The following is a 26,002-nucleotide window of genomic DNA, read 5'->3' as shown; positions in this document are numbered from 1 at the left end:
TCAGACATAAGATAATCCCCAATGTGACGTTGGGGATTATCTTATGTCTGAGACTAGTCCAAGTAGTCTTCATAGAGCGGTACTAACGCGTAGAGGCGTGTGAGTCCACGTCGGCAGGAAAGCATCGATTCACGTTCCATTTTGCGGTGAGAGATAGGGCGCACGTGTAAGAAGCTGGCGGATATGTGCCTGAAGCTAGACAGACCTCGGTATACATTGATAGGCTGCATGGAGCCTGGCGCTACTCTGTTCGGCAGGGCAGGAAATATCCTGCTTTCATGTGCGCAAGTGAGGGGTTGCGGGAGAGATGGTGGGTGGCAGGTCGGCTCTAGCGGGAGAGGAAGATCGCGACAAGAATACTAAGATGGGCGATCATGGGGCAGGTTGAGGGGCTAGTGGAGATGCGTGGCTGGAGACTCAAGAGGTTCAGGGAGGAGGGGAAATAGCAGATGAGAGTATACTCTACTCGATATTGTGCAGTGACCGTTGACGGACACGAAACCGTTGAAGCGACTAAGACTTAGCTAGGGATAGGACCTATCTTCCCTGCATTCTACTATCATGTTCGGCATATCAACGGTTCGCTGTCGGGATTGAGACGGCGGGCGAGGTGTCATGGGTTGGGGAAATGCCTTTTACCCTGTCACTTTGTCAATGCACGGAATGTCCCCCATCCCCCATCAACAAGCGAGCTGAGCAAGCGATAAAAGGATGTGGAGTGTGGGGAATCGCTGTGGGGGACGGGATGGCATGCCTATTTCAGCACAACCGCCGAGCCCTAGGATCGGGTGCGAGATCTCGATCTGGAATAGAGTCTACACATGTCTTCCCGTTGGTGGCCTTTCAAGATGGTCTTCGCAAACGCACAGCCTCCAGCCCGGTGATGCGAGTTCGACGTCGAAAAAGTCAAAATACGGATACGAAATGATCCTGCGATGGCAGAGTGCCCTACCTCGTATAGTCGCACAAGCCCGCGGCATACTTATATCGCCACGGGTCTGTCATGTGAAAGAGTATAAGCAGGGCGCTGAAAGCAAAGTTGTAACACATGTTCTGCTTTCTAATGGCAAAGTACTAATATTTGGAATCCGTAAGCAGCGGAAAACTTCATCATCTAAACAAGTCATCACGCGTTCTTGGCCCACAGTCTTGACAACAGCTTCGTTGATGCCGAGTCTTAGGACCTGCAAAGCACAGATTTAGTGAGCTTCAAAATATATCCAGGGCATGTGGTCTTATATATATCTCATAGGCTGGAAGTGTCTATTTCTTCCTGCCCCTCGTAGTGTCATCTCAGCCGGCTGACTGTTACCCAACATCAGGACCGCATCCGCTGTCGTAAGCGGTGCCTAATGCAAACTCAGCAACAGTAGAGCCGTTCTTTCCTAATACAATCAGAGTCGTTTGACTTTCTTCGTACTTTGGCCATCCAAGCCTTATGAGCCCGTGTTCAGGGTCCTTGGCGAAGCTCACCCAAGCGTTTTGCATATATGTGCTTAGCTGTTGTTCCTCGGCTGTGTCTGGGCCACCAAAAAGGTCTGATGTCCCAAAGATGATGGAATTCTCAGCTCCATGATAAGCACCAAGCCAAGGAAGGGGATTGAGGTTCGGGAAAACGCCAAAATAACGATATCTCCACACGGGCAGGCCAAGCTCGTGGCGAGCTTTGGACGCAATCGCCGCTCGACAATTGAAGACTTCATCCGTCAAAAGATCAACTGCTGTCTGGTTGGGAGCAGAGCCATCAAAGGGAGTAAACAGTCCAGCATAATCGTTATCGTCGCTTCCAATCAGCATTGGCACTTTGGAAACCAGGCCGCGCTCCCGTCTCTCTGTCCAGTTTGAGAAAACGGTCTCCTCGTCCACCATACCGCCAAACCCGAGACTCTTACCACCATTCACTGACGCGTTGTAGTGGTTATAAACTTCCATGATAGCAGTAACATTTGCATTTTGCATACACTCCAACTCGAGATCCTTGCCTAGTCCCCCGCAGCCAACCTGGTCTGCCACATAACTGAAGTTGGTCGGGCCGCCTCCGCCCGTGATTTGATGATTCCCAATGGCTCCGGATTGAACAATTAGTCCAGATACAAGAGTGTCAAAGTTCCACGCATAACTGAAAATGTCCGCGCTGCTACCCCCAGCACTTTGGCCAAACAGTGTAATACGGCTAGCGTTTCCTCCGAAGTACGCAATATTATTGTATATCCATTCTACCGCTGTCCTTTGATCCAGGAGGCCAGGATTGAGATGTCGACCGTCCAGGGCTGCTGCTCCAGGAAAGCCAAATATGTTCACCCTGTAGTTGATGCTCACTAGGATGATGTCCTGTTGTGCGGCTACAAGCCGAGCACCGTTAGTGTAAGGAACGGCTGCTCCGCCAGAAAGCAAAGCCCCGCCGGGGATCCAAATCATCACAGGGAGAAGGGAATCTGAGGAAATGGTCGAAGTCGGCGGGGCCCAGATATTCAGAGTCAGGCAATCCTCGGAAGCGTGAACGAATACTTGGGTACCGGGAAGATATTGGTTGTATACAGATGGCGCGCCAGTCCTATATTGCATGCATGCCGGGCCAAAAGATGTGGCATTGATAGTAGTTTGATACGGTCGTTTTGTCACGGGAGGAAGAAATCTGTTTGGGCCAACTGGTGGTTCGGCATACGGAATTCCCAGGAACTGCCGCACGGGAGAAGTGACATTTGATGCGAGAGATCCTCGCACAGAAAATGCAGGAGCTGTAATGGAGAGACCAGCATCACAAGTTGCGGATGATATAGACGTCAAGAATGATAGTACAAATCCAGTCACGATGGACCAGGTCATGTTGTAAGACATTCTTGGCCAAATCCTGACCAGAGCAATTCACGTTGTGGCACATGGGCTTAAAAGGTCCAGGGAAGTCTTCGCAGCTGGGGTATCTAAAGCTTTCTACAATTCAGCGAGATTCCCACGGATATCATGATCCAGAGTGGCATTTATCAGGAGCTCTTCAAGGCTTCCCCGCGTGAAGTCTGGGGAATAATCCCACAAAGTCCCTTGCACTTCAGGTGGATGTCTTCTGAATCATTAGCGCGCCGCCATAGCTTACAGTAGATCTTGGCATTGTTGAAATTACTGACTTAACTCAACTCTCTCTGATACTGCCGCCAAATTGGTCCAGCACAGTTTCATCACCTTGCTCAGAGGCTACATATTCAAAAGGCCAAAGTTAGGTGCTTTGGCGTATATATATATATATATATATATACAGCCATCCTTACCCGCTATGATGCAACTGACCATTCAGCTATGTATCAACATTAGGCGTATGCCATGGTGAAGCTCTTAACCTTCACCTCACCGCCTAAAGATTTGGTAGCATGATTGAACACCCCATATCTGTATCCAGTGAAGTATTGCCAAGCATTGGTCATCAGGAACTCAGGCCCAAGCTTGGTGAAAGTAACTCCGTCTGTGCTGTAGAGGAAGGTTGTGGTCCTTTGTTGCGTTGTTCCAAATGCTGGCGTTATGTCTGCATGAATGCGTAGCCATAGGTCCGTCGTGTCCCCTTTCAGGCTCGGGCCAGTCGCCGCCACTGTGCCTGATGCGATTGTGCTCCAATCGCTCTGCGATAATGTCAGGTTATTGACCATGACGATCTGAGCATTGCCACCTGTCTTCCAAACCCCGATATACGATGCAACATCGCGAAACAAGACAGCACCAGCCCGGTCGCCGTCCCGCATCTTACTGACATCAAGGTGAAAGGTTCCGTTAGATTTGGGACCGATTATACGATACGTCAATGTATTGCGTGCTGCAAAGAGATCTTGTGTTATGTTCACGGTCTGAAGGATAAGTCCTCCTACTTTATCATTGGCTAACCGCCACTTGCTGTTATCCGGATTATGATTCCACTCCCATTCATGACTCAGGCTTGTTCCTTTAAACTCGTCTGTTCCAGTTGGTGGCGCGACCTTCTTACTTGTCAGTACCGGCAACGGATATGTTAGACCCCAACTGCCGGTGCTATTCGTGACAAGACTTGGCCAGCCGTCCGTATCCCATGTCAAAGGGGCAACCACCGGAATGCGGCCTCCCGGATAGGCATCCATAAAGGCAACATAATACCATTCCTTGCTCTGGGTGTCGACAACGCCGCCTTGATGAGAAAATCCGGCATTTGCTAATGGACCGTTGATACGCGACACAAGTGTTCGCTCTTCATAGGGTCCGAGGGGACTCTTGGACTTCAGTACTAATTCAGCGTCTGCTGGCCTAGTAACAAAGATGTAGTAGGTGCCATTGATCTTATACATTCTGGATCCCTCGATATACTGCGTTGATGCATATACTTGCTGAGTTTTGGTCTGTTGTAGGCCATCGGACGATAATTGCGCTACTTGTATGTTCGTATTGCCATATGCCACATACATTGTGTCGTCGTCGTCAATGAGCAGGCCGCAGTCGTAGTAGCATGTGTCAATTGGTGGATGACTGGTCCACTCCCAGCTAGAAACCTCTCCATCTCTGGCCAAGGCGTCGTGTCCGGGAGCTGTCCAGATATAAGTTTTATTGTTCTCAATGCACCCCAGCCAATAAAATTTGTCATTTGACTGGCGGTAACGCAACGTGCTCGCCCATATTCCTTTGACATACGCTTGGCCGTGACCATCAAGATTGTACTTAGCACCGAAATTGAGCTCAGGGACGCTGTGCGAGACGGGTTGCCAGTTTATCAAGTCGTACGATTTTAGGACAGGCGCACCTGGGGAATACGCAAAAGTCGAGGAGGAGTAGTAGAACACGTCGCCGACGCGAAAGACATCTAGGTCAGGGTAATCCTCCCACAATACTGGATTGGAGAAATTGGTACTACCAGCGGCATGATGTCTGTTGGATATCTTAGCTGGCTGTGCGCTGACTTGATTGGCCACACTGAACACAAATAAACAAAGTATTATGACATTCTTTACACACGTATTCGTCATCTTGGCTGAAATGGAGTCTGAAATGACGCCTTCTCAAGGAATTGCCCTTTCAACTTTTAAAATCTTCGAGATGGAGATATATAATATTCTTTGAAACATCGAGGAATTTTACAATAGTTTTATACATAATCTCATTCGTGGAAGTAGAGGCGATTCAGAAAACCCCTCTGGTCATTGAAAAGCGCGCCAATCGTTAAGTTGCAAATGATGTTACATACGGGGTCTAGGTTGAGCCCGGCTATTTGGGATCCATGTCGCATATCCCGGATCTTGCCCGCGGGAGCAGCAGCGCCCCTCGCCGCCTTAACAGAGACTACGAACTCTCAAAGCCAGGAGGATTTGCAAATGTATGTGATGGACCTACGAAGTAAAGCTGGTCATAATCTTTTAAAATACGAATTCATCATTGCTATTCAACTTCTCATAGCTTCCAGGGCCTAATGGAGGGCTAGCTATCAACATGCCCACTATGCAGTGCAAAAAACCGTGTCGCAGTCAGCAAGCTCTTCTATAGTTATGTATTGGTTTGGTCTCTTGATATGTTAACAACATGTATATCCGCTCAGTTTGTCGGCGCTATGCGTTAACTTGATTCGTGCGCCTCTTCCTGGCGCGCCTTTATCAAACCACAATTTCTAATACTAACATATTTGACATCACGCCGCAACTCGAGTAGTAGCAATTTCGAGGATATTGCAGGGCTGTACGGCTCTGCTTTCAGCTGAGGAGCTGATCTTATGACTGAGAAAGATCCGAGCAATAATCATGACCTGTCTGCTATGTGCTATCTCACTAAAGTGGCGAGAAACCTGTTGTTAAAGATAACTGCCTGTACTGAGAAGACTGGCTACGATGAAGTCAACCATCTGAAGATTGTGAGTGTGATGATGAGGTTCATCATTTGTCAGTAAGATCTACATATATGCTCGAGATATTTTCATATAGAAAACGCTGCGCGAATAACACTTGCTATGGAAGAAATGACCCGGTCCATACAGTCCTTCTAGTTCTGGGACTGCCGTCGACACCATTAGAGACGGCTCTCGCTTTTACCTGTGGCAAGCTTCACCTCGGCCTTGATACCCAGGTGATCCGTCACCCACGCTTTCTCAAAGCCCATCGCTACGATCTGACTTGTCTCCTCCTCTCCCTCGGTCAGCACGTCGGCACCGAACCTGTCGAAGCTGACCACTTCAGCGCCGCCACAGAAGTAGACCTTATCCATCCTCGAGCACCCAAACTGCTCCCGGAGCTTCGTCGCCGCCTGCTGGCCCCAGGTGTAGCCCTCCTCGGTATCCTCCTTCCCGCCCAGCTCTAGGAAGGCGTCCTTCAGGCCATTGTCCGTGTGCAGCGTGCGGTCGAACAGTTGGATGGCGTTGAAGTCTCCCGCCGCTAGGCCGGCGTGGACCTTGTCCTCACGCAGGTACCTCGCCGCGATCTCCATCTGGGGCGGGCGGAAGGGCGGGTTCAGGGCGAGGGACTCGAGGTGTGTGTTGCAGAGGCGGACCGTCTTGCCCTCGAGGGACACGTCTACGAAGAAGGCGTCGCGGTCCATGCGCGTCTTGGAGTAGTGCACCCGGAAGACCGCCGTGATGGGCAGGCGGGAGTCAATAAGCGTTATTGTACCGTAGTGGGTCGTCGCCCAATTGCTTGTGTCCAGGTCGGTCAAATGGAATCGCTCCCGGACCCACGGCGTATCGGCGATTGTGGCCAGGTCCAAAGGCGTGCACTCTTGGAGGAAGATGACGGGAGCCGTGCTCGACGGACCGGAACGTATTAGGCTGGCGAGGTGAGCAAGTGCTGGCTGCATGCGAGCTTTGGCGAAGGGCAGCATAAAGTCAATGTTCCAGCTGTAGAGGGCGATGCTGTTGATTCCGTCATTATCTCCAGATGGGGCTGCGTCATCAGACGGGGTCTTCAAAACCCAAGAAGAGGTCGCGGAGTCGAAAGTGTAGTAGGGCTGTGGATGAGGCTCATCATCTTTCCATGGCACCGAGGCCTTCCGCAGCGAAGCGCTGTCTTTCATAGCTTGGCCCACGAGAGCTTCCATGCTGTTTTTGCCAAAACGGAGTGAGTTGTAGGTGTACACCAAGTTCGCGAGCACACGGAAGCCAAATGTTGATTGTGGCATGACTGAGTAAATGAGGAGATGAAGGATTCACGCCGATTAACCCGGCGCTGACGGCATGTGGAGTTTATATGTGTTCGAGTGATGAAGCACAATACGACTTTGAAATGAAGAGCTACAGCTAGAGATCTTGACAGCAGAATAATACAGTTATCATCTTGAAAACCCAAGTAGACAGTTGTAGGACTCAGCCGTTCTTACGGGTCACCGGTTTGGTGCTAGTGTAACAGTCGTGACTTCCGGAGTGAAGTTCAATGAAAAGGACGAAATCGTCTGTGTTGATGTACCCCGCAGAGACTTGGCGGACGCCTTGTTAGGTGAGGCCAAGCCATGCGGACAAGAAGACAATCACTAAGAGCAAATGCAGGCATTCTAGAGAGTTAGACTCAGCAATCACAGCTCTTGTTTGCCATCTTAAGGGTATTTGTGCTACTAAGACTAAAAATCAACGAACGACCACCGGAGCTATAGTGTTGAGCACATGAGCATATGTACCAAGTTGCAGCATACGTCCTGAGAAAGTCACGACGACTCAGCTGTTGAACCCGTTTACTCAACACGATCGAGCCGGAGCGAATAATCATGCCCGCTATGTAGTATTTGCAATGAAAAGAACTCGACCAAAAGCAATTCTAGGGCATGAATGCATTTCTAACCCTCTGATGCAGCCCGCAACGCCTTTCATATCTCATGCCATAGGTATTCCTTCCACCTAGACAAACCATCTAGGTGGTGGAGAAGAAAGGGTGAAATGGATTGGAACAATTATGCCGTATCAATGGGCCTCTTTCTGGTGCTAGCAGACCTCTAGCTCACTGATGGGCCTTGTTCGTCGTCGCTTCGAGGTAGGAGATAGAGGAGCTGAGATGCCCAGTCTGTTCCCAGTAGAGGGTGTGGGCTCCTGGCTACTATCTTCGTGAACTTCAAAGCTCTGATTGAACACCTCAGACAGCGCCTCTCGGTCGATTCTCTTGCGCTTCAAGCTACCGAGCCGTGCCTGTCTGTCTTCTTGACTCTCCCACGTTTCAATACTCTCGTCATCTGGAAGGATGTCTCCAGCGATCTCACGACCGAGAGCCTTGCCCAGTCTCTCCTTCAGACCAAGCACTGGCCAGATCGGAACCTTTGTGTACTCGATATTCATGCCGCAATCAGGTATGGCCTCCAACTTGGAAAATTTTGCTGGTGTAGAGAATCGACGCAAAAAGCCTGCTGTCACCACGGCCTTGTATACAATGAACTCGGCAGAGTCGTCCGCGTGAGTAAGCAACTGAACAGTAACATCACGGAAGTCTGGTTTGGTGGGGTCATCCTTCTGACTGCTCCCATTCATGCGCGATGACTGAGAGGATGACCTCGATGGTTGCATGGATCGGGATTCGTAGAAGTGTGCTTGTGCCATGGCGAGTAGGATGCCAACGAAATGCGCATCATGTTCAGCATTCTCTGGAATCAGCATCTTGCTGCGCAACTGCTGGAGTCTCGACACCGGACCATTGGATCGATCTCCATTGTCTGGCCCGGCAACTATCCGGAACAGATTTGCACGCACAAGAGCGAGTTGTGTACGATTGATGTAAGCCAGCATCGGTTCATCGCGTGTCGACTGGCTGTTGTTGCAGCTCCACGAGCTGCTCGATATACTCTCGTGGCTGCTGCTAGGTATCCTCCCGAATGAAGTTGCCGGCCGGGTGACAGCACTGTCAAAAGAGGCAGTGATGCATTCCGGACGTTTCCATATTATGGGCACCCGCACAGCTTTTCTGAAGACACGATCCCCAAAGTAAAGGTCGAGTTCGCCCCCGGTCTTGGGTCTGGACATTGTAGTGGGGAACAGCGTCGAGAGAACGCTCTTGATGGCTCTCGTCTTGCAGAACGGGCGCGTAAGCTCTGGGCTCAGCAACACCGTCAAGTCCCTGCTTAGTCCTGCAGCTGTCTGGCTCGGTCGCGGCTCGTATCGTAGCGGCGATTTGGAGGATGGGAGTGGTGTGAGGATGGGATCCTGCTCTAAGAAACGCGCCTGAAGAAGCCGAGCGTGAAGATCAGTCCAGCAGATCGGTAGGACATAAAGAGAAGTTCCGCAGTGCTCGCGCATGATATCATAGAGAGAGCCCTGCTCAGGGCGTATGATGCGTCTTCTCCGTCTCCGATGTCGAGCCGCGGCCGTCTGCATGCCTGGACATGTAGCACTGAGAATATTGGCATCTGGTGATGGCTTGGTGAGCCTGTCGGTCGGAGTCGCCATGTCGATGAGGCCTCGCAGCTTATCGAAGAGTTGGCTGTAGTACGTGATGGTCCTTTGTACACGGTCGTGTTAGTAGGCTTACATGCCTCACAGAGCAGGCAGTAGGTGAAGATCGCGCATTAGAAAAAGGACATGCAACTTACACTAACGTTAACATAGACTGGCTGTCAAGGTGCGACTGTCCTTAACAAAGTAGGGGAGGAGGACAGTGGCTTGCTTGTTCATCCGGGGAGACGAAGCACTGTGATGTATGTATGTGCCTAGGGAGCAGTAACAATGGTGAGGTAGCTGGAGCCCTGTCGATCTTTGACCCTTGACGCGCGACACGCTCTGCAGTGCATGCACACACGCACACACACAGTGCCACCCACAACCCCGCGAAATGCGCCTAGGCTACTGGCCGTCAAAATACAGGGCAAGCTGACGGCGCGTATTGCAACGAGGCGGAAAGAGGATGAAGTGGTGAGAAGAAGAAGACGACGGCGGCGAGTTTCACACCTCAAATCTCAGTTGGTTCTTAGGAGATTTGGAATTGTGCTGTGCTGAGGGCAGCGGCAGCGGCAGCGTGTTGTGTGGTGTAGTGTGGTGTGGTGTGGTGTGGGAAGAGGGAAGAGGGATGAAACGTACGTGTCGCGCACATCCAACAGAGCAGCGAGGGCGGGCGGCAGGGCGTGTTTTATTTTATTTTTATTTTATTTCATTTCAATGTTAAGGTGGCCGCCTGCCTGACAGACCTCGGGACTTCAGTGACTTAATGCGCTGGCTTCGTACGAGTAATGGATGGACTGCTAAGGGGCAAGGTAACCAACCACCAGGCCGAACTTACTACCTTATTATGGCGCAGTAATAAGAGAGAAGTGAGGGAGTGAGGGAGAGAGTGGGTGGGTGGGATTTACCTAGGAAGTAGTTGTAAATGCTGTCTGTTACCGGTACGGTACGGTTGCGGCCTGGAGTGGAGGCCAAGACTCGCATAACAGGAGCCCTGGGTGATAAGGAACATGAGGTACCCGAGTAAGGTGTTTGCTGTACTGTACTCGAGTAGTTATCGTTAACAATAACAATTGCACCTGCAGGGATGGGAGGAGCTTTGGAAGGGCTGGCTGGTTTACAAAATACAAAATACAAAATTGGAAGGGAGGATGCAAGTACCTTCCCACAAAATGTAGCTACCAGTACTTGAATGGTCTTTTGGGTACTTTTGGTACCCGAGGCAAATGAATTCGTCCATTCAATCCCACGGAAGGTGCAGTCCACGTCTGGATGAAAACCTGAAATTTTGATTTTTGGCAGGAAGGGCGTGAAGGGCGGCGTGCCACCTCGAAATCCAGAAAACGCGACTCGCCACTATCCTGCCCTACCACACCCACCCGAGCCACCTAAGCGGCCCCAGCCAGCCAAAGAGCGCCAGCCGTTCGCGATCCGGTTGCGCGAAAAGCACTCGCAGTCAGCTGACTCCAGGCATCAAAGCATCTTTAGCCGGGTTTAGCCGTTTTGGGGGTGTGTCACGGTCGGCCAATGCTGTGTCAGGGAGTGGCGCTTCAATCCTTAGGCACGACTCACGGCAGGTGCGACGCCACAATTGATGCGTCATCCTCTTCCGTGCCGAGTCACCTGCCAGGCACCCACCAAAAAGAAAAATGATGCCTCATTTTCTAGGCTTGGAAGAACCCCCCCACCTTACCTCAGCAGGAGCTGCAGCAGCACAATGAGACGTCAGCCAGCATCGCACCGCCGCAAACACCATCTGCACCCCGCGGAGGCTGGAACTGCAAATCATCAGAGTTGACCACGGTATAGTCCGGACCTGCACCACCGAACACCTTGGTGGCATATCTCCTACCATGCCGGTACGTACTCACTGTTTCTGCTGCAGCTTCCCTGATCATGCAATCCTGCCATGTCACATTGAAGAGACACTTCAACAAGTCCAGGGGGCCCTCTAGTGCTTCATGCACACGAGCATGCGCTGACGAGTATCAGGCCTACAACTCCATCTTCAACGCGGATCCCAATCCGCCGCGGCTGGTTGGCAACTTCCCATTGCTGCCACTGCGCACCAAGACCCGTGGTCCCGCATACACGCTGCCGATTCCCTCCCCCCCTCTACCGGCCAACGAGTCCCCGGATCCGGATTCCGACAGCTACGACATCCTGGACGAAGTGCTCGCCCTCTTCCGCGCCAACACATTCTTCAGGAACTTTGAGATCCAAGGCCCGGCAGACCGCCTGCTGGTCTACGGCATCTGGTTTGTCAGTGACTGCCTCAGCAAGATCAAGCCTCACCAGGGCGTGCGGGATGCTACCAAGGATGTGCTGAACCTGGCGCTTGACACAAACTTCGCCATCCCAGGCGATCCGGCATGGCCTCTAAACCAGGTGCGTTACTAAAGAATGGCTGAAACCATGGGGTGGTCGATCTCGTCGGAAGCAGTCGAGTTGATCTTCTGACTTTGGTGCCCATTAGATGTACGAGCCTCCCCGAGATAGGCAAGATTCAGAATTGCTACGGCAGTACATGTCCCAAGTAAGACAAGAGCTGGCCTCGCGGCTACTAGCAAGGGTATACGAGGAAGGCGGAGATGGGAAGCCGAGCAAGTGGTGGCTTAGCTTCACGAAGCGGAAGTTCATGGGCAAGTCGCTATAGTACGAGAGACGGGAGTGGGTTGCAGCCTCGGCCTGGTCTAATGAAAGAGAACATGTTGAAGTGTGCGTGCAATCCGACGGGAACAATCGCGCGGCGCCTCAGAGGGACTGTCGCCCGGCAAAGTGAAACTGAGACCTGTTGTGAATCAAAAGCACCGGTGGACGAGAGACGATGCAGTTCAATGTTGAAAATGTATCGTATCAAGTGTCGCAAAAACTATCTATCAACGATGCTATGCATGAGTCTATCCATTTTCGCTCGTCCCTGTCGAGAGCCGGTTCCCTGGGGTATCTTTTCGTGATGATATCTAGTACACAATTTGCGCCTGCCAATGACATCTAGGCCGCTGGTGTCTCGGCAGCACTATCTTGGCCCTCTGGACCACCGCCAATCTTTCTCTTCTTGAACTTTCCCCGTGCCTCCACCTTTCCCTCGACAGGTTTGACTCTCCAGGCCGTGAAGACGTAACCTTCGGCGCCACCTTTGGCAGTCATCAAGGGATGCGTCCGGCCTGGCAGGACCTGCCACTTCCTTGCACGACTTGTCTGTATCTGCACACCCTGCAATAAAGTTGGGTTGATGGGGAACTCATCGCTTCCCGGCCAGTTCTCCAGCTCCTCCACGGTCTTGCCATCAGTCTCGACAGGCCGATTGTGACCGCTCCACGCGGCGCGGCGCGAGACGCTGAAGCAATCCGCCAGTTCAGTCAAAGGCTCAAGTGCCTGCGAGTACACCGCTACCGAAGCGCCTCCTGCGAGAAGGGGCAACAAAGGCCGAAGAACCGAAATCGGTGTCATTGTAGATGCCACCACAAGTCCGGAGAACCCTCCCGCTCTCGCGCTGTCGATGATGTACCGCGTCCGAGCCCATCTCCGACGCTTTCGGTGGTATTGGCCTCTGCGATTGGCCTTCCACTTCGATACTTCTTCGGCTGACTTGCTTACCGGCTCTGCAGTGTACGTCGAGTCTTGCTCTGGGTCGAGAAGCTGTAACCAACTCATAGTCAGGAGATGGTTCACGAGTGGGTGAGTGGAATTGATTAGGTCGGTGTCGTCAAAGCCGTAGTATTTCAGGAAGCTTAGATTCGGCTGGCTATTGGAGTGAATCATTGTCATGGTGTTGGTGAGACTGAATGGGATATGGAAATCGTGATAGGTGGGGTGCCGCGGTCGTCTATACGGTTTGTGTGGGAGCGTAACCTGCTGCGTTGCTTGCTGGCAAGTCTGTTGTGCCTCAGCTCCTGCAGGGGCGTCTCCCTCTGTGTCGACCTTTGCCTCAAGGCCAGACGCTTGAGGTGCAGCTTCGTCACCATTCTCCATAACCACATCATCATGAGCCGTCTCTGTGGACGCCGTTTCTGCCTTAGGTATTGACGCGGGCCCATTGACGGGAGCTTCGTTATCAACCGCCCCCTGATCTTGCTCCGTCGAGTAGAGTATGCCCATCCTCTCAGCCATGGCTGCGACGAGGAATCCACCTGTATCGTCAACAACCAAGTACCTCACTCCTTCCGGCTCCCTCTTTTTTAGAACCTCCCGAATAGCATCCTCGTCTGCGGTGGGTCCCGTGGGCATGGTCTCCGGCAGGAATATCGCCTCTCCGCCGCAGTGTACATTGCCCCAGCAGCCCAGCAGACCCAGCATCTCCTCCCTCATGTCTAGAATCCTCGACCCATCTTTCTCGTTCAGTTGCCACTGTCCAAGGAGCGTAGGGTCCAACGGTAGCACCGTGAACCGGCGGATGTATTTCTTCGTCTTGAGAAGCTTGTATTTTGCGAGGCTGAAGCTTGTCTTTTGGTCGAGCGCCGTGTGAGAGAGCATGAGCTTCGCGATCAGATCTTTCCCGGCATCAGTGCCGTCCCTCTTGAGCACTTCAATCTCTTTCATGGTGAGCGTCTGCCGCGCACTGTCGTCGAGAATCTCGCGGTTCGAGCGCACCAGCACCGATCCGGTGTCATTGTCGACGAGGCTGTACTCGAATTCGTCCATTGCAGATATTATCTTGTCAGAGTCGTCCACTGCGTCTTTGTCCTTGCCAGACGTGCCGGCGGCTGCTGCTTCTTCCGCGAAGATGTCGGCGTAGAGCTCCTCGGGTGGGACGACTCGTAACCTGCTAAAGTTCTCCCCGGGCTTCTTGTCTTGCAACTCGTAGGTAAGGTGGAAAGGGCGATGGATGATAAGATTGCTTGGAAAGGAGCCATATTTTCCTAGGGAGATCGTGCTGTACCAATTGAGAGAGGTGTTAGCACAATTGTGAGGGGAGCAAACCTGAAGGCGCATCCACATACGTATTTGGCGTTAACTGCAAGACTTTTGTGTTGTCTGATGGCAGCTTGAGGGCCACCCAGGCATTGGGTTCGACTAGGGAGTGCATCCTTACGGCGCCTGTAACGGGCGTACACTGGCGGCCGTAGAAGATGTGAATGAAGATATTGTCTAAGGGAGGTTTGCTCGCGGAATAATTTTCAGATCTAAGCTGCGCTGTAGTAGGAAAATTTTCAGCCTCGCAGCTAGGCGGACTGTCCCCAAGGCGGGGCATGCGGGGGAGCTTAAAGTCAACGCAACCGCAGCCGCCAGGTCCTTAAAATCCCACCAACCTTAAGGATGACTAGCTTCCTTCTTTGAGCCACCCATCCTTCTCACTTTGCACAGGATGAGAACAGTGTCATCTCCAGCAAGATTCTTGTACTGTACTTCTACTCTTTGTTTATTCAAGATGCCCCGGATCCCTGCGACGTAACAATACGAAATCAAGATGGCAATGTTTAGTTATTGCCGTCCCTTTGAACTCTACATATCTCGACGAGGCCTATCCCACGGCTTATAGTAAAGCTAGATATCTCATTGTGAATTGCTGTCAGATGAAAACAATAGCGGCTGCGGCTGCTTGTAGATGTTGACGCAAGCTGCACTGCCGTGAGACTCATGCCTGCTTATAGAATTGCCCATGGCTTCCATCCGGATCAAATTCCAGCAAAGAAAGACTCACTTTTCTCAAGAAGTCCTGATCAAAGTTCTGCAAGGCATATGTCGCCATCATCTCGATACCTAAGCAAGATCACTCAGTCAGTAAACACATCTACAAAGTGAACAGTAAGGTCATTTACCAGCACCAGCGCCGCCGCCTGTCCAGAGCTCGCCCTTCCCTTCGCCATCAAAGGGCTTTTCATCCACGACCCATCGCTGGTCCAGCCATTGGACGTCCGGGTACATCTGCTGGGCGATAGGAACCGCGGCGCGGTTGGCAGTCGCCTTGTGGCCGCTCAGTTTCCCTGTGCTGGCAAGCCACAGTGCTCCGGTGCAGGTGGTCAACCATACGCGCGTCTTAGACCATGCCTCCTTCATGAATTTATCTGCGCCGGCAGGTCGGAACGTAGGAAACGGTCCACCAATCACAACAATATCGAGATCCCGAGGGCACGTATCGTACGTCACGTTCGGAACGATCTTCAAGCTTGGAGTGACTTCGAATGGATCGAGAGTGGAGGACATGTAGAAAAACTCCATGTCGATTGCCTTGTCGAGAAGAACGGCATAGTCCGGGCCATTCGCGGCGATCTCAGCCAGGATCTTGGTAGACATATTGCCGAAGATGTCAATACCAACAATGTCGCTTAGCTGGACAGCCTCCAGCATGACTCCAATACGGAGAGACTTGGGATATGTTGAAGTCATTGTCATTGATAATAGTGCATCACAGCAACGCTTGAAACTTAAGGGTGTTGCTCTGGCGGTTTGAAGATGAGAATTGCTCTGAACCTAGAGAGCGACGGCTGAGATTTATACGCGATGATCGAGGCATTGCTGTTGTCTCCATTTCGTAGAAGCTGAATCATCTCCGATTCAACAAGGAGAAAAGCTTCTAGTGAGTTTCGAAGGTGTATGAGAGCTTTTGAGCAAGACACAACACGCGGCCACCCGGCGCCGGAAAGGCTTGGCGGCAAGGGGTAAAGCTCCGACGCGGTTCGGAGCTTACAACGGGAGACGGCCCCGGCCCACACCTCGGATGCATGGAAATCCTACGGCCGGTGATCACGTAAGGAATTACATAGAAAAACAAGAACTTATGGATCACTTATGGATTGATACTCGTGTGTCTACACATTGCTCTTTGTATATTCTTCTCATACCCTGCTCCTTTCGGGTGCTAGTAAGAATCGAACTCCATGGTTTCAAGAGCTATCAACTCTTACGGCTTTGTGGCTCTCGCAAAGAATAGCTGCTGCTCTCCGCCGATCTCTACAGGGCCTTTTGAGCGTCCCGGATGCCATTTGTAGCTGATATTCGTCAATCCAGCTGCCTTGAACATATCAAGCATCTGCTTCTCGGTGAATCCATGATACGTAATGGTCTGCACTGCTGGAAGCTCAGCTGCCTTGGGCGGAAGGCCACATCCGCTTTCTTGTGGTGAGACCCAATCAATTACGAGAACAGAGCCGCCCGGACGAAGACGTTCAGTTAGCTTCTCAATCAATTTCGGGGCGTCTTCGACGTGATGCAATGACATGGAGATTGCTGCGACGTCGAAGTCGAAGAGATCTGGATCTTTCAGATGCTCGGACTCTGCTAAAAGGTCCCCTTGACGCGCATGCATCTGATCCCACGACAACTCTTGTCTTCGAGCGCCGGCGTTGTACTGCTCGACCATGCCATCAGAAATGTCGATTCCGCGCAGAATAGACGCGAAAGGAGCCAGTGCCTGCCTCATGTCAGTCGCCAAATTTGTTAACTAATTCAAAGTTCTTGGTCTCACCGTAGACACTGTGCCATTACCGCATGCATAATCAAGGACCTTGACGCCGCCATCCCTGGCAGAGTCTCTTGGAGCTATCCCAATCCATTCCGTATTATCCCGCAAGTAATTTGAGATCTGTGCGATTAGGTCCTGGACCCAAGGAATTGTGAATGCCTCAGCAGCTCCCTTGCTGCAGTTATAGTGAAGATGTCAGCCTCGACGGAAATCAGCCATTTAGTAGAGTGAGGCTAACTTGAAGAACTCTCGGTTCAGCTCGCCGATCGTTTTTGTTTTGGTGCTGTTGTCGTTCATCGTCCTAGTCGCGTGAGGTGCTAAATATACCTGAGTTGTAATAAATGACTTTGAGCTAGATGGTTCACTTGTGGGCTTTTCTCCTAATACCGGATGAGCTATAATACATAGGTCTGAAACTCTCCTGGTTCTTTTTATAAGCAAATTGAGGGCACATTTCTTGCGTGTAGGTTAAGCGTGTGGGTCGATGGCAAAGGAAGTGAGCGAAAAGTCTCCGAAGGCCAACAAGGTGTTTCGTGTCGCCTGACTCGATTCACCCTATACATGATAATCGCACGCTATGCTATAGGTGCACCAGGAATCAAAAGGCTTAGCCATGCAGATTCATTATCATCATATTCTGCGTTCAATATGGTAACACTCGTGCTAGTTTCACACGTCACAGCGCCCCCATAACTTAATTCTAGAAATACAGAGGCCATTGGGTCACAATCTAAATTTACCTGCTAGGTAGTCTCTAGTAATGCTGTTTATATCCATCCTCCTGGGGCATTATGCCCATTTACCTAATAGTGCCATCAGTCCAGCGCCAAGGAACAAACAAAATAACATTAACAGGTTTTGCTTTTTGTTGCGTGTCATGCTGGGGTTGAAAAGGAAGTCCCGCGCAAGCATCTCGACAAGACCAGTGTAAAGTAAAATGCCAGCCGATGCTGAATCAATAATACCAGACACGACATTTGCTGTAAAAGACCCGCTATCATACGAGGACCTTACACCAAGACCAATTGCAATAGCGACTGGTGTTGTTATGCCATACGCAAAGCACAGTAACCATGGCAGCGCGCTAAGATGCCTCGGAAAGGGGATCGCAGACAGCCGAGCCCCTATTCCCAGTCCCTCGAACGCCTGATGGAAGACCATGACGGGATATAAGGTGAAGAACTCATCGCCCACAACGCCGAGGTTAAGCCCGATGATGACTGAGTGGAATATGATTCCAAACTCGAGGATCAGAAATGCGGCGATCTGTTCTCGAAATGCTCGCTGAGTGGCTGAAGGCGAGACGCTCTCTAGATCGTCTAGTACTGATTGTTTCATCTGAATCCCGCAAGGCTCACATCTGCAGTCATCTTCCACGATCTGGTTCTGTTCTGCTTGTAGCTGTCTTGAAGGCTCATCGCTGTATGGCTGATCAGAAGGAGCGTTGGCCGAATGAGCAAGCCCGTCAAATGCTGCCGTGTCGGTCACCCCGTACTTCACTTCGACGTACCACTCCCCAAGGAAGTCTAGTAAAAAAATCATCATGACGGAAGCCATGGCAATTGCAGGCGGCCAGGTATAGGTAGCCCAGTTGCCCGTCATGCCAACGCATGAGGCCGGACCAATTTCATCATAGGCTGGATCAAGAAGATGAATGAAAGCTGTTGCAATAATAACACCAGATCCAAAATACCGGGCAAATAGGTAGACATAAAGCGGAACTCGGAATGACTTGACTCGTGTTGCCAGGACGGGGAAGATCGTAGTGACAGTTGATGCAATGAAGATTACGAAGACAGCAGAGATTCGTACATCAAGTCGGCCTTGTTGGTTTTCCTCACCGGCTGATAGGTAACATATGATGTCCCTCGGATCTGCCGTGTCGAGATTGACGTTTGCTGGGTCGGATATTGAGGCCATGATGGAATGAGAGTAATCAATGGGCAAATATGGATATCTTGGATTCCACCGATATTGCAATTGAATTAAGTCTTTATCCAAGGCGATTAATCTATGTCATTTTCCTAATGACAAATGCTGTCTTATAGTCATTTGTACATAATCGATGATGGTACACCTTGATGGTTATTTGTAAGTGGGTCAGCGGATCACCTACACCTTAAACTACTAAGTTGAACATGTTAGGAAAGAGACTTCTTTTTTGTCTTATAACCTAGTTATCAGATACAGTCTAAAATTCATCGATATGTTTATGTAATGCTACTTCTGTGGTACTTCTTGGATAGCATCAATGAGTTCGGTGAACTGAGAAGGTTCAATGTGTAGGCAATATACACGACTAGAGCACGAGTTGAACAAGTAGTTTTTCACAACAGTATGTATACGGCCGTATTTTTCTTGATTCACATGTGCTCCACAGAAAAGAAGAATCCTTGGGCGCTCCTGAGGAAATTTTGTTATAAGCAGTACGCACCCTATTGGCGATGCCAAGGACCTTGATGGTCAGCTACTACCTGCGTAAATTACTGGACCCGCACTCGACATGTAATGAACTCGCCTTTCACTCTACAATAAATTCATAGAGGCGCGCGAAGTAATTCTCCGTAGAGATGATTTGAATGAGAGCAGATAGCAGCTTATGTGAGGAAGCATCTGGTGGCTGTTGTATCTGCCCCAACGAATTTATCAAATGTATGTACATTGGCCTCAAGTCCAACCCGTATGCTGCCAAATAGTAATAGGAAAATAGCGCTCCCTGGGCAATGGATGTTTGTCAATTATGAGATCCTGCAATTGTTGCGCGCCTTAGAGCTTGGACTTTTCCCGGGCGCATTTCGGGGGGTCCGTGAATATCGGTACGAAGAGGCTTTGGTGGTGGTCGTCTCGCCTGAAGCTTGGGCTTGACCACTTTCGAAGGATGATGGTTTGGAGCCGTGTCCGACTGGGACTTGCATGTAGAAACCAGCCCTGACTGTCAACTCTATAAGAATATGTGTCTGTTACGGAACTAGAAAAGGAGAAAGCTTACGGTAGAGGAAAATCCAGCGGCGTTGCCATTGGTTGACACTTCAGTGGTGGTATCTTGTGGACTTCGTGGGGGCGAGAAGTTGAGGAACCGAACATATCCCGGCTGGACAGTGTCGTCTCCCTGCACGGACGAAGGCGGTGTCAACTCATCGTTGGAGACCAGCAAGAAGTTTTTCATGATCTGTTCTTTAATTTCGAATCTTCGAGCATCTTTAAGTTCATCGGCAACCTCGTCGGCTAGTTTGCTGCCAACCATTTGCTTCAACATTTCGCGCCAACCTTCCTCGGTACCACACCATTCTGTGTATTCCTGTTGAATCAAATCCATGACGCCTTTGGTAAACGCGTCCAAGCGCTGCTGTCGCTTTCTCTTCCAGTCATCGACGATTCCTTCACAAAGCTGTCTCTTCCATTCCTTTGGGCCATCCATCATGATCCGTTTTAATGTTGTTTGTTGACTCTGCCACAAAAGGAGTGTTTGCCGACAAGTGGGATTGCCAGCTTAGCAGCTGTTTGTTTTGAAGAGGGAAACTTGGAGGCAAGGAGCTAACTATCGTTTGACAGATTGTGGAGTTGATATGGAGTGGTGACTCCCTGACCTTCAAGTCGAATACCTGTTCCGTCAAAACATTATGTTGGGAAAGAAGATAAAAACGAGCAAACTTGCAATCCTAGAAAGACCGTGGTTCTTTTAAGAATGCAGAGCGCTCGGGCGCCCCGAATTGATGCAAACGAATGAGAGGTAGTTTGCCGTATCAGCTTGTCACCTCACGCACGATTATTATGCACTCTGCAATAGCTTGTAATTCTGAAGCGTTGACTCCGATAAAGAACAAGCAGGCTTCTCAGTCCTAAACTACCGCTAATGCAGTGGTTAGGGAATGCCTGCGAATCATACAGTGATCCTTATGCTGGTGGCCGTTTACTGCGGAGACTTGGCGTTTTCTGTCAACAAAGAAGTTGAGTTTCATCTTCAGTTTTTGAAAAGCCCCTAAACTAGAGGCTTCACAGAGTATGTGGCTTTCGTGTTCAAAGTTGGTATATCCAATGGGATTATTTGCTATCTTGCAATAGCAGTAAACTATCTAAATACACGGAAAGAAAAGAAACGTCAATTTATGACACCAAGAGATATTTTGTGGCCAATCTAAGTCATATACATCATCCACGCCTGATAAGGTTGCTCAACAATCATGGCAAGACATCAATACTTCTCGAATCACTTCATCAACTATTGGGTCTACCTCGGGGTAAAGTGTCAGCGAACGAGATTTGGATAGGATGCGAATATTAGACCTACATCGCCGAGGCTCATGTCTGCCTCTGGGACATATGATGGATCAATCGCTTTTCGGTTTGCTGGCGCGAAGACTGGCTGCTTGGCCTTGGCCTTCCCCTTCCCCTTGGGTGTCTTGGCTGCAGCCTTCTCTTGAGTCTGAATGTTGTTCGCCGTGACCCAATTCTCGTCGAGGTCTGCTTCGTCAACTTTGAGAAGAGGTTAGCAAAGCAAGCAAAGACGACAAGGTAGATCATATGCATACCACGAAACGTAAACTCTCTTAGAATGTCGTCCCAAGTGTAGCTACGAGACGAATCGTGGCATTTGAGCCCTTTCTTGTTGAAATGATCCAACGCACAGCCGGACTCTAATGGATGCTGTGCGAATCGCACAATTCCGAGGGCGTCTTCCCAATTGCATCGAACGCAGAGCCAATCCTTTCCGACCTTGGGGTCTTGGAACAGATAATCTAAACCTTCAAGTTCCCAAGTATCTATCTTGAGACTAGGCTTGATACTGGGTTGTATCAATGTATGATGCTCGATGCAGGTTGAATTTGGCTGGCAGATATTTGACTGTCGTGGTTTCTTCTTTAAACTGCCTGGAGTCGTGGCTTCTAGATCCTTCTTTCTCTTAGACTTGACACGCGATATGAGTAAGTACGAGTCTCTGTCTTTCTAGTGCACGTTCACTCACTGGTGTGGTCGGCGCGCTGTCTGAACTAGCCGAATAGTCCGGCAGCCCATCAATTCGCGTCAACCCCATAGGTAGAGAGAATACCTCGTGGGGTTTAGGAGGAGCATTATCGAGTGTAAAAGACCTCCTATCAAAGTCATCTAACCTGTCGGGGCGAGGTGAAACGACGGGGCGAGGCGAAACGACGGGGCTGGGTAGGTGGTCCTTCTTGGTCTGTGTCTTGATGGCGGTATCGATCTTGCTGAAGGTGGGCGGCATCATGTTCCAGACCTCATCATCGAAGACTTTCCGGGCTCTCTCCAGCGACTCCTTCGTCTTCAGTGTGGCAAAGATGATCTGTTTTTTCCGATCCAAGGCACTGATGCTGTGCTGAATCGTCTGCCATGCTGCTGCCATCGATGCCTCCTGGATATCGCATTCTCGCTGGATCTGCGGAATCACAAGCTCTCTCAAGTGGGCAACAGCCTGAGCGTCAATATCAGCAGCGAGCTGCTCATCGATCTGGCTGCCAATGTCTGCCATCATGTGTATCAACAACTTGTAAATTCTGTAATAGGTCTACAGGCGCAACATCAACTTTGACTCGAGACTGGTTTTTGTTTAAGTACCTCAACGCTGAAGGGGTAGGTTCTCTGGTGGTGTGGTGCGAGGTGGCTCCCTCTAGAGGACGACAGGGGCACCCGCCAGCCCAGTCGCCTGTATGCCGCAAGTCGTTATCAACAGGCCATGGCGCGACTGTGGGGGAAAGCCACGGAAGTTCATGCCGGTGCTTGTTAGTCTTCCCCGTTGTGACTCGATTCCGGTTAGAGAGCGGGCGCAGCTGAGCGGGCAGACGACGCATCTTCACCTATCAATCTGCGCCACCACGATCTACTGCGTAGTATGCATGCACCTGAGTCCCGCGGGGGGTTGGACAGACACTGAAGTCTACACCCTCTAACCCTGTCCAAGGAGGTCTCAGGGGATAGTACTGCCGCAGCATCCTGGTCGAGTGTGTGGCTGCTTCGTTAGGCGGACTTGTTGGTGCAGGGGTTTTCAGCCGCGTTAAGACGTCGAACCAACTGCCACTTCACATAGCGTGTAAGTCAGCCTGTCAATTTGTCTCACACTCCCTGCACCAGACTCACTCCACCCCCTCTCTGGGTGTAGCACCCGCCACACCCGCCTCCCCTCGATGGTCCATCGGGAACAACACGGTCAATGGATCTCTCGGAACGTCCGTGAAGATTCCAGAGCTATGCAAGCATTAAGGCCGGGCTGTAGAGGGCTGGAGAGGCATCCAGTGAGCCCTCTTTCGCAAAGTTCAAAGGCAGTCTGAGACGCCGAGTGCATTGCAGATGCAGCAAACAGTGGAAATCAAAACACGAGGAAGATATCTGGCTTTGAACACAATGATTTGATACAATACTTGTCGATTACACCCAAAAGAGAAATGCCAACAATTAACAGCCATCACGACTCCTTGGCCCATTGCTTCCCGCTCCACAAGCCACCCGTCGTCCACAGCCAGTAGTCCCGTCCCTTGATGAGCCACACCATGAAGCTCGGCACCTGGTAGCCCATGGCCGCCCCGACCCCCTTGCTCTTCCCAATCGGCACCATCTGCGTCTCGCGGGTGTCCTCCTTGTATACGCGATCCTCGCCGACGGCCTCCGCCTTCGCCCCTGCTGCGAGGAGCAGATCGCGCTTGATGTTTGCGCCGAGCACGGGGATGGCGCCGAGGATGAGGTGGACGGCGGGCTGGGCGTACGAAGCCGCGTCGCCGACGGCGTAGACCCGCGGGCCGGCCTTGTCGACGCGCAGCGTTGACGAGTTTGTCTCCACGCGGCCATCCGGCGCAAGAAGCGACTCGTGGATGAACTTGGTGTTTGGCACGGTACCAGTGGCAGGGATGTAGAGGTCGGCGTCGATGGTCTTGCCGTCGTCGAGTGTGACGGTGGCTTTGGCTGCCACGTCGTCCGTCCCTGCACCGGCTGGCGTCACACTTGCCACTTTGGTTTTCTTGATGACTGTGACGCCGACCTTGGCAAGATACGCCTCGGCCTTTGCAGCAATTGCCGGTCTAAGGGCCGGCAGGATCTGAGAACTGGCGGTGATGACAGTGATAGAGACTTTGGGGCTCGATAGCTTCGACGCCCAATGCCCTGCTCTGCCGTTGAGATACTCACCCAGTTCGCCGGCCGTCTCGATGCCTGCTGGACCCCCCCCTGCAATGACAATGCTCTTGGCGTTTGGCAATGCTCGTCTGAACGCAGTCCAGTTTGCCTTTAGGAAGTCCTCGCCACGGTTCAGACCGAGGAGAGGAGATGGTGTCGACGCGCCGGTGGCGATGACCAAAGCATTATAGCTTAGGGTCTTGATGTTTCCGGATGCTTCACTGATCGTCACCGTTCGATCGATGTGGTGAAGCTCAGTTGCAGTGCCGTGGATAAAGTGAAAAGTCTCCTTGGGATACTGCTCAAGGGCTTTCGTGATGCTCACGAAGAGCTTGTCTTGGGGGAACATATCGTCCGATATGAGCGCACGAGGGCAAGCCTGTCGGCACATGGCCTGGGATGAGGCGCTAATCAGGATGACTTGATATGTTGTCGGCTCTGGTATGCGTGGGAGGACATGTTTGAGCAGGTAATGGGCAGTTGACACGCCGCCATACGAGCCGCCTAGTATTACAATGTTCTTCGAAGATATTGCGGATACAGGAGCCGCTTCTGCCATTGTATCAAGCCAAATCAGCAGAAACAGCTGGGAACCAAGATACGTGAAAAAATACAGCGAAATAAGAATAAATTTCCATCTTACCACCTTAAATACATCAATGGGTCTGTTTTTTTACCTCAGAAGACTCGACGCGGACGAAGTCGGTCGGACCAGCATCTCGTACACACTACCCAAAGTGACGATGGTTGGCGCTGGATGGTGTCCCCTGTCCATTTCGGCCGAAAATCTATGGGTTCGGACGACTGCAGAGGGCCAGCCTGCAGGCCCAAACAACTGATGTTTAATTTCAAGGAGAGCTCGAGAGGAAGGCTCAGTCGAATGAGCTGACTCTCGATGTCATTGGCCACTTGGCCCTGTGTTTGTTGCGATGCGAGTCCTGCACCGTTGTGTTGCGGGCGGACGAGGATCGCTGGACGAGAAAATGCGTGAACTGGAGGCCCGCGCCAATGATGATGTCTACGTCTACAGCTTGCACTACAACGCGACGGAAGTGCATACTCATATCTTAGTTTATATCGCAGTTTGAGCTGCAACGACGGCCATAATGATGCTGGATGCGCAATTCGATGCAATGGGTACGACGCTGCTGAAGGGCAACGAGCATTGATCACGGGGGACGGAATCGCAAGCCGATGATGATGATGATGATGATGATAATGCCAGACGTCTTCTCGTGGACTGCGAGTCCGATGCTTCCGTAGATGCCGTAGGCTGGGGCAGGTCAGAAGAAAGGAATGCCCAGCAATAGCAGCCAAGACAATGGCGGTAAATATAAGAGATGCACATGATGCATTTCTTGTTACCATAGTATAGTTAGTACAGCCTTACAGACGCGAGCTGAGCTTATTCAGGATCAGGATCAGGAATGCAGGGTCCATCAGCATTGACAGCACCACCTGGGCACCGTGGCCTGCCGATCGGCGGCACGACCGCGCACTACACATCGGTAGACGTCCTAGACTGGGGGCGGCACAAAATGGCGTCAAACGTGTAATTATGTCTAGACATCAACCATGGTGTTCCGACTTCTCAGGGTCTACTGTGAGACTCTCGAGAGGAGACGTGACACGGCGAAACGGGGTCGGGATAGTGTCCGTCCGCCGAGTGGGTTGAACGACCCATATGTACATGCACTACGCAGTATAACTGTTATCACTAACCACTCGTAGATGCTTCCCTACTCGTCTTCTTCCTCGCGTGTCCCGGTTCGCCGGTTCGGCACGCATTAACAGGCCGAGCTATAGAAGCACCTACGAGTGGTTTCTAGGTACCGGAATTCATTTTCATGTATTCTAGGTAGGGTGCTTACGCAGTGTGGGCCTGGGCGATGAGTGAGATGCCGACACGACCTACACTCCATGCATGCGAAAAGACAGGTCCAGGCTCTCGGAAGTCGCGGCATGCTTGGGAAGAAGAGAAACAGAGAACGAGAGGACGTCTACTGGAGAATTGTTTGTGCATGATCCACGGACGTGAGGTGAGGTGAAGACTGCATAACATTAGCGGCAGTGTTAACCCCCGACTCCGCGATATCCATCCGGTCCATCCAGTCTGCCAGTCCAGTTATTGAGTGTAGTTTGAG

The 26,002-nt window shown here is 51.2% G+C and overlaps 7 protein-coding genes across 7 annotated transcripts; 1 reads left to right on the top strand and 6 right to left on the bottom strand.

Moving 5' to 3' along the window:
* Positions 1 to 6,003: 6,003 nt before the first annotated feature.
* UCRPA7_2921 (putative endonuclease exonuclease phosphatase family protein) lies at positions 6,004 to 6,999 on the bottom strand (the record flags this gene model as incomplete). The annotated part of the gene is made up of 1 exon (XM_007915486.1): positions 6,004 to 6,999. One exon carries the CDS (start codon positions 6,997 to 6,999, stop codon positions 6,004 to 6,006), a length of 996 nt encoding a protein of 331 aa, XP_007913677.1.
* Positions 7,000 to 7,897: 898 nt separating this feature from the next.
* Positions 7,898 to 8,434, bottom strand: UCRPA7_2920 (hypothetical protein; the record flags this gene model as incomplete). The annotated part of the gene is made up of 1 exon (XM_007915487.1): positions 7,898 to 8,434. The coding sequence occupies one exon, from the start codon at positions 8,432 to 8,434 to the stop codon at positions 7,898 to 7,900; it is 537 nt and encodes a 178-aa protein (XP_007913678.1).
* A 2,753-nt stretch (positions 8,435 to 11,187) lies between these two features.
* Positions 11,188 to 11,734, top strand: UCRPA7_2919 (putative arp2 3 complex 21 kda subunit protein; the record flags this gene model as incomplete). Its single annotated transcript, XM_007915488.1, has 2 exons — positions 11,188 to 11,193; positions 11,327 to 11,734. The coding sequence occupies 2 exons, from the start codon at positions 11,188 to 11,190 to the stop codon at positions 11,732 to 11,734; spliced, it is 414 nt and encodes a 137-aa protein (XP_007913679.1).
* A 594-nt stretch (positions 11,735 to 12,328) lies between these two features.
* On the bottom strand, positions 12,329 to 14,269 carry UCRPA7_2918 (putative gcd10p family protein; the record flags this gene model as incomplete). Its single annotated transcript, XM_007915479.1, has 1 exon — positions 12,329 to 14,269. One exon carries the CDS (start codon positions 14,267 to 14,269, stop codon positions 12,329 to 12,331), a length of 1,941 nt encoding a protein of 646 aa, XP_007913670.1.
* An 819-nt stretch (positions 14,270 to 15,088) lies between these two features.
* On the bottom strand, positions 15,089 to 15,670 carry UCRPA7_2917 (putative dj-1 family protein; the record flags this gene model as incomplete). The annotated part of the gene is made up of 1 exon (XM_007915484.1): positions 15,089 to 15,670. One exon carries the CDS (start codon positions 15,668 to 15,670, stop codon positions 15,089 to 15,091), a length of 582 nt encoding a protein of 193 aa, XP_007913675.1.
* Positions 15,671 to 20,985: 5,315 nt separating this feature from the next.
* On the bottom strand, positions 20,986 to 22,227 carry UCRPA7_2916 (hypothetical protein; the record flags this gene model as incomplete). Its single annotated transcript, XM_007915480.1, has 3 exons — positions 20,986 to 21,212; positions 21,269 to 21,522; positions 21,848 to 22,227. The coding sequence occupies 3 exons, from the start codon at positions 22,225 to 22,227 to the stop codon at positions 20,986 to 20,988; spliced, it is 861 nt and encodes a 286-aa protein (XP_007913671.1).
* A 927-nt stretch (positions 22,228 to 23,154) lies between these two features.
* On the bottom strand, positions 23,155 to 24,417 carry UCRPA7_2915 (putative amid-like mitochondrial protein; the record flags this gene model as incomplete). Its single annotated transcript, XM_007915481.1, has 1 exon — positions 23,155 to 24,417. The coding sequence occupies one exon, from the start codon at positions 24,415 to 24,417 to the stop codon at positions 23,155 to 23,157; it is 1,263 nt and encodes a 420-aa protein (XP_007913672.1).
* Positions 24,418 to 26,002: the final 1,585 nt, after the last annotated feature.

Source organism: Phaeoacremonium minimum (assembly GCF_000392275.1).
Source record: "Phaeoacremonium minimum UCRPA7 unplaced genomic scaffold PA7_03_scaffold_219, whole genome shotgun sequence".
Lineage (NCBI taxonomy): Eukaryota > Fungi > Ascomycota > Sordariomycetes > Togniniales > Togniniaceae > Phaeoacremonium > Phaeoacremonium minimum.
Note: the sequence above shows the minus strand (reverse complement) of the source record. Positions and strands in the feature narration are given on the sequence as shown.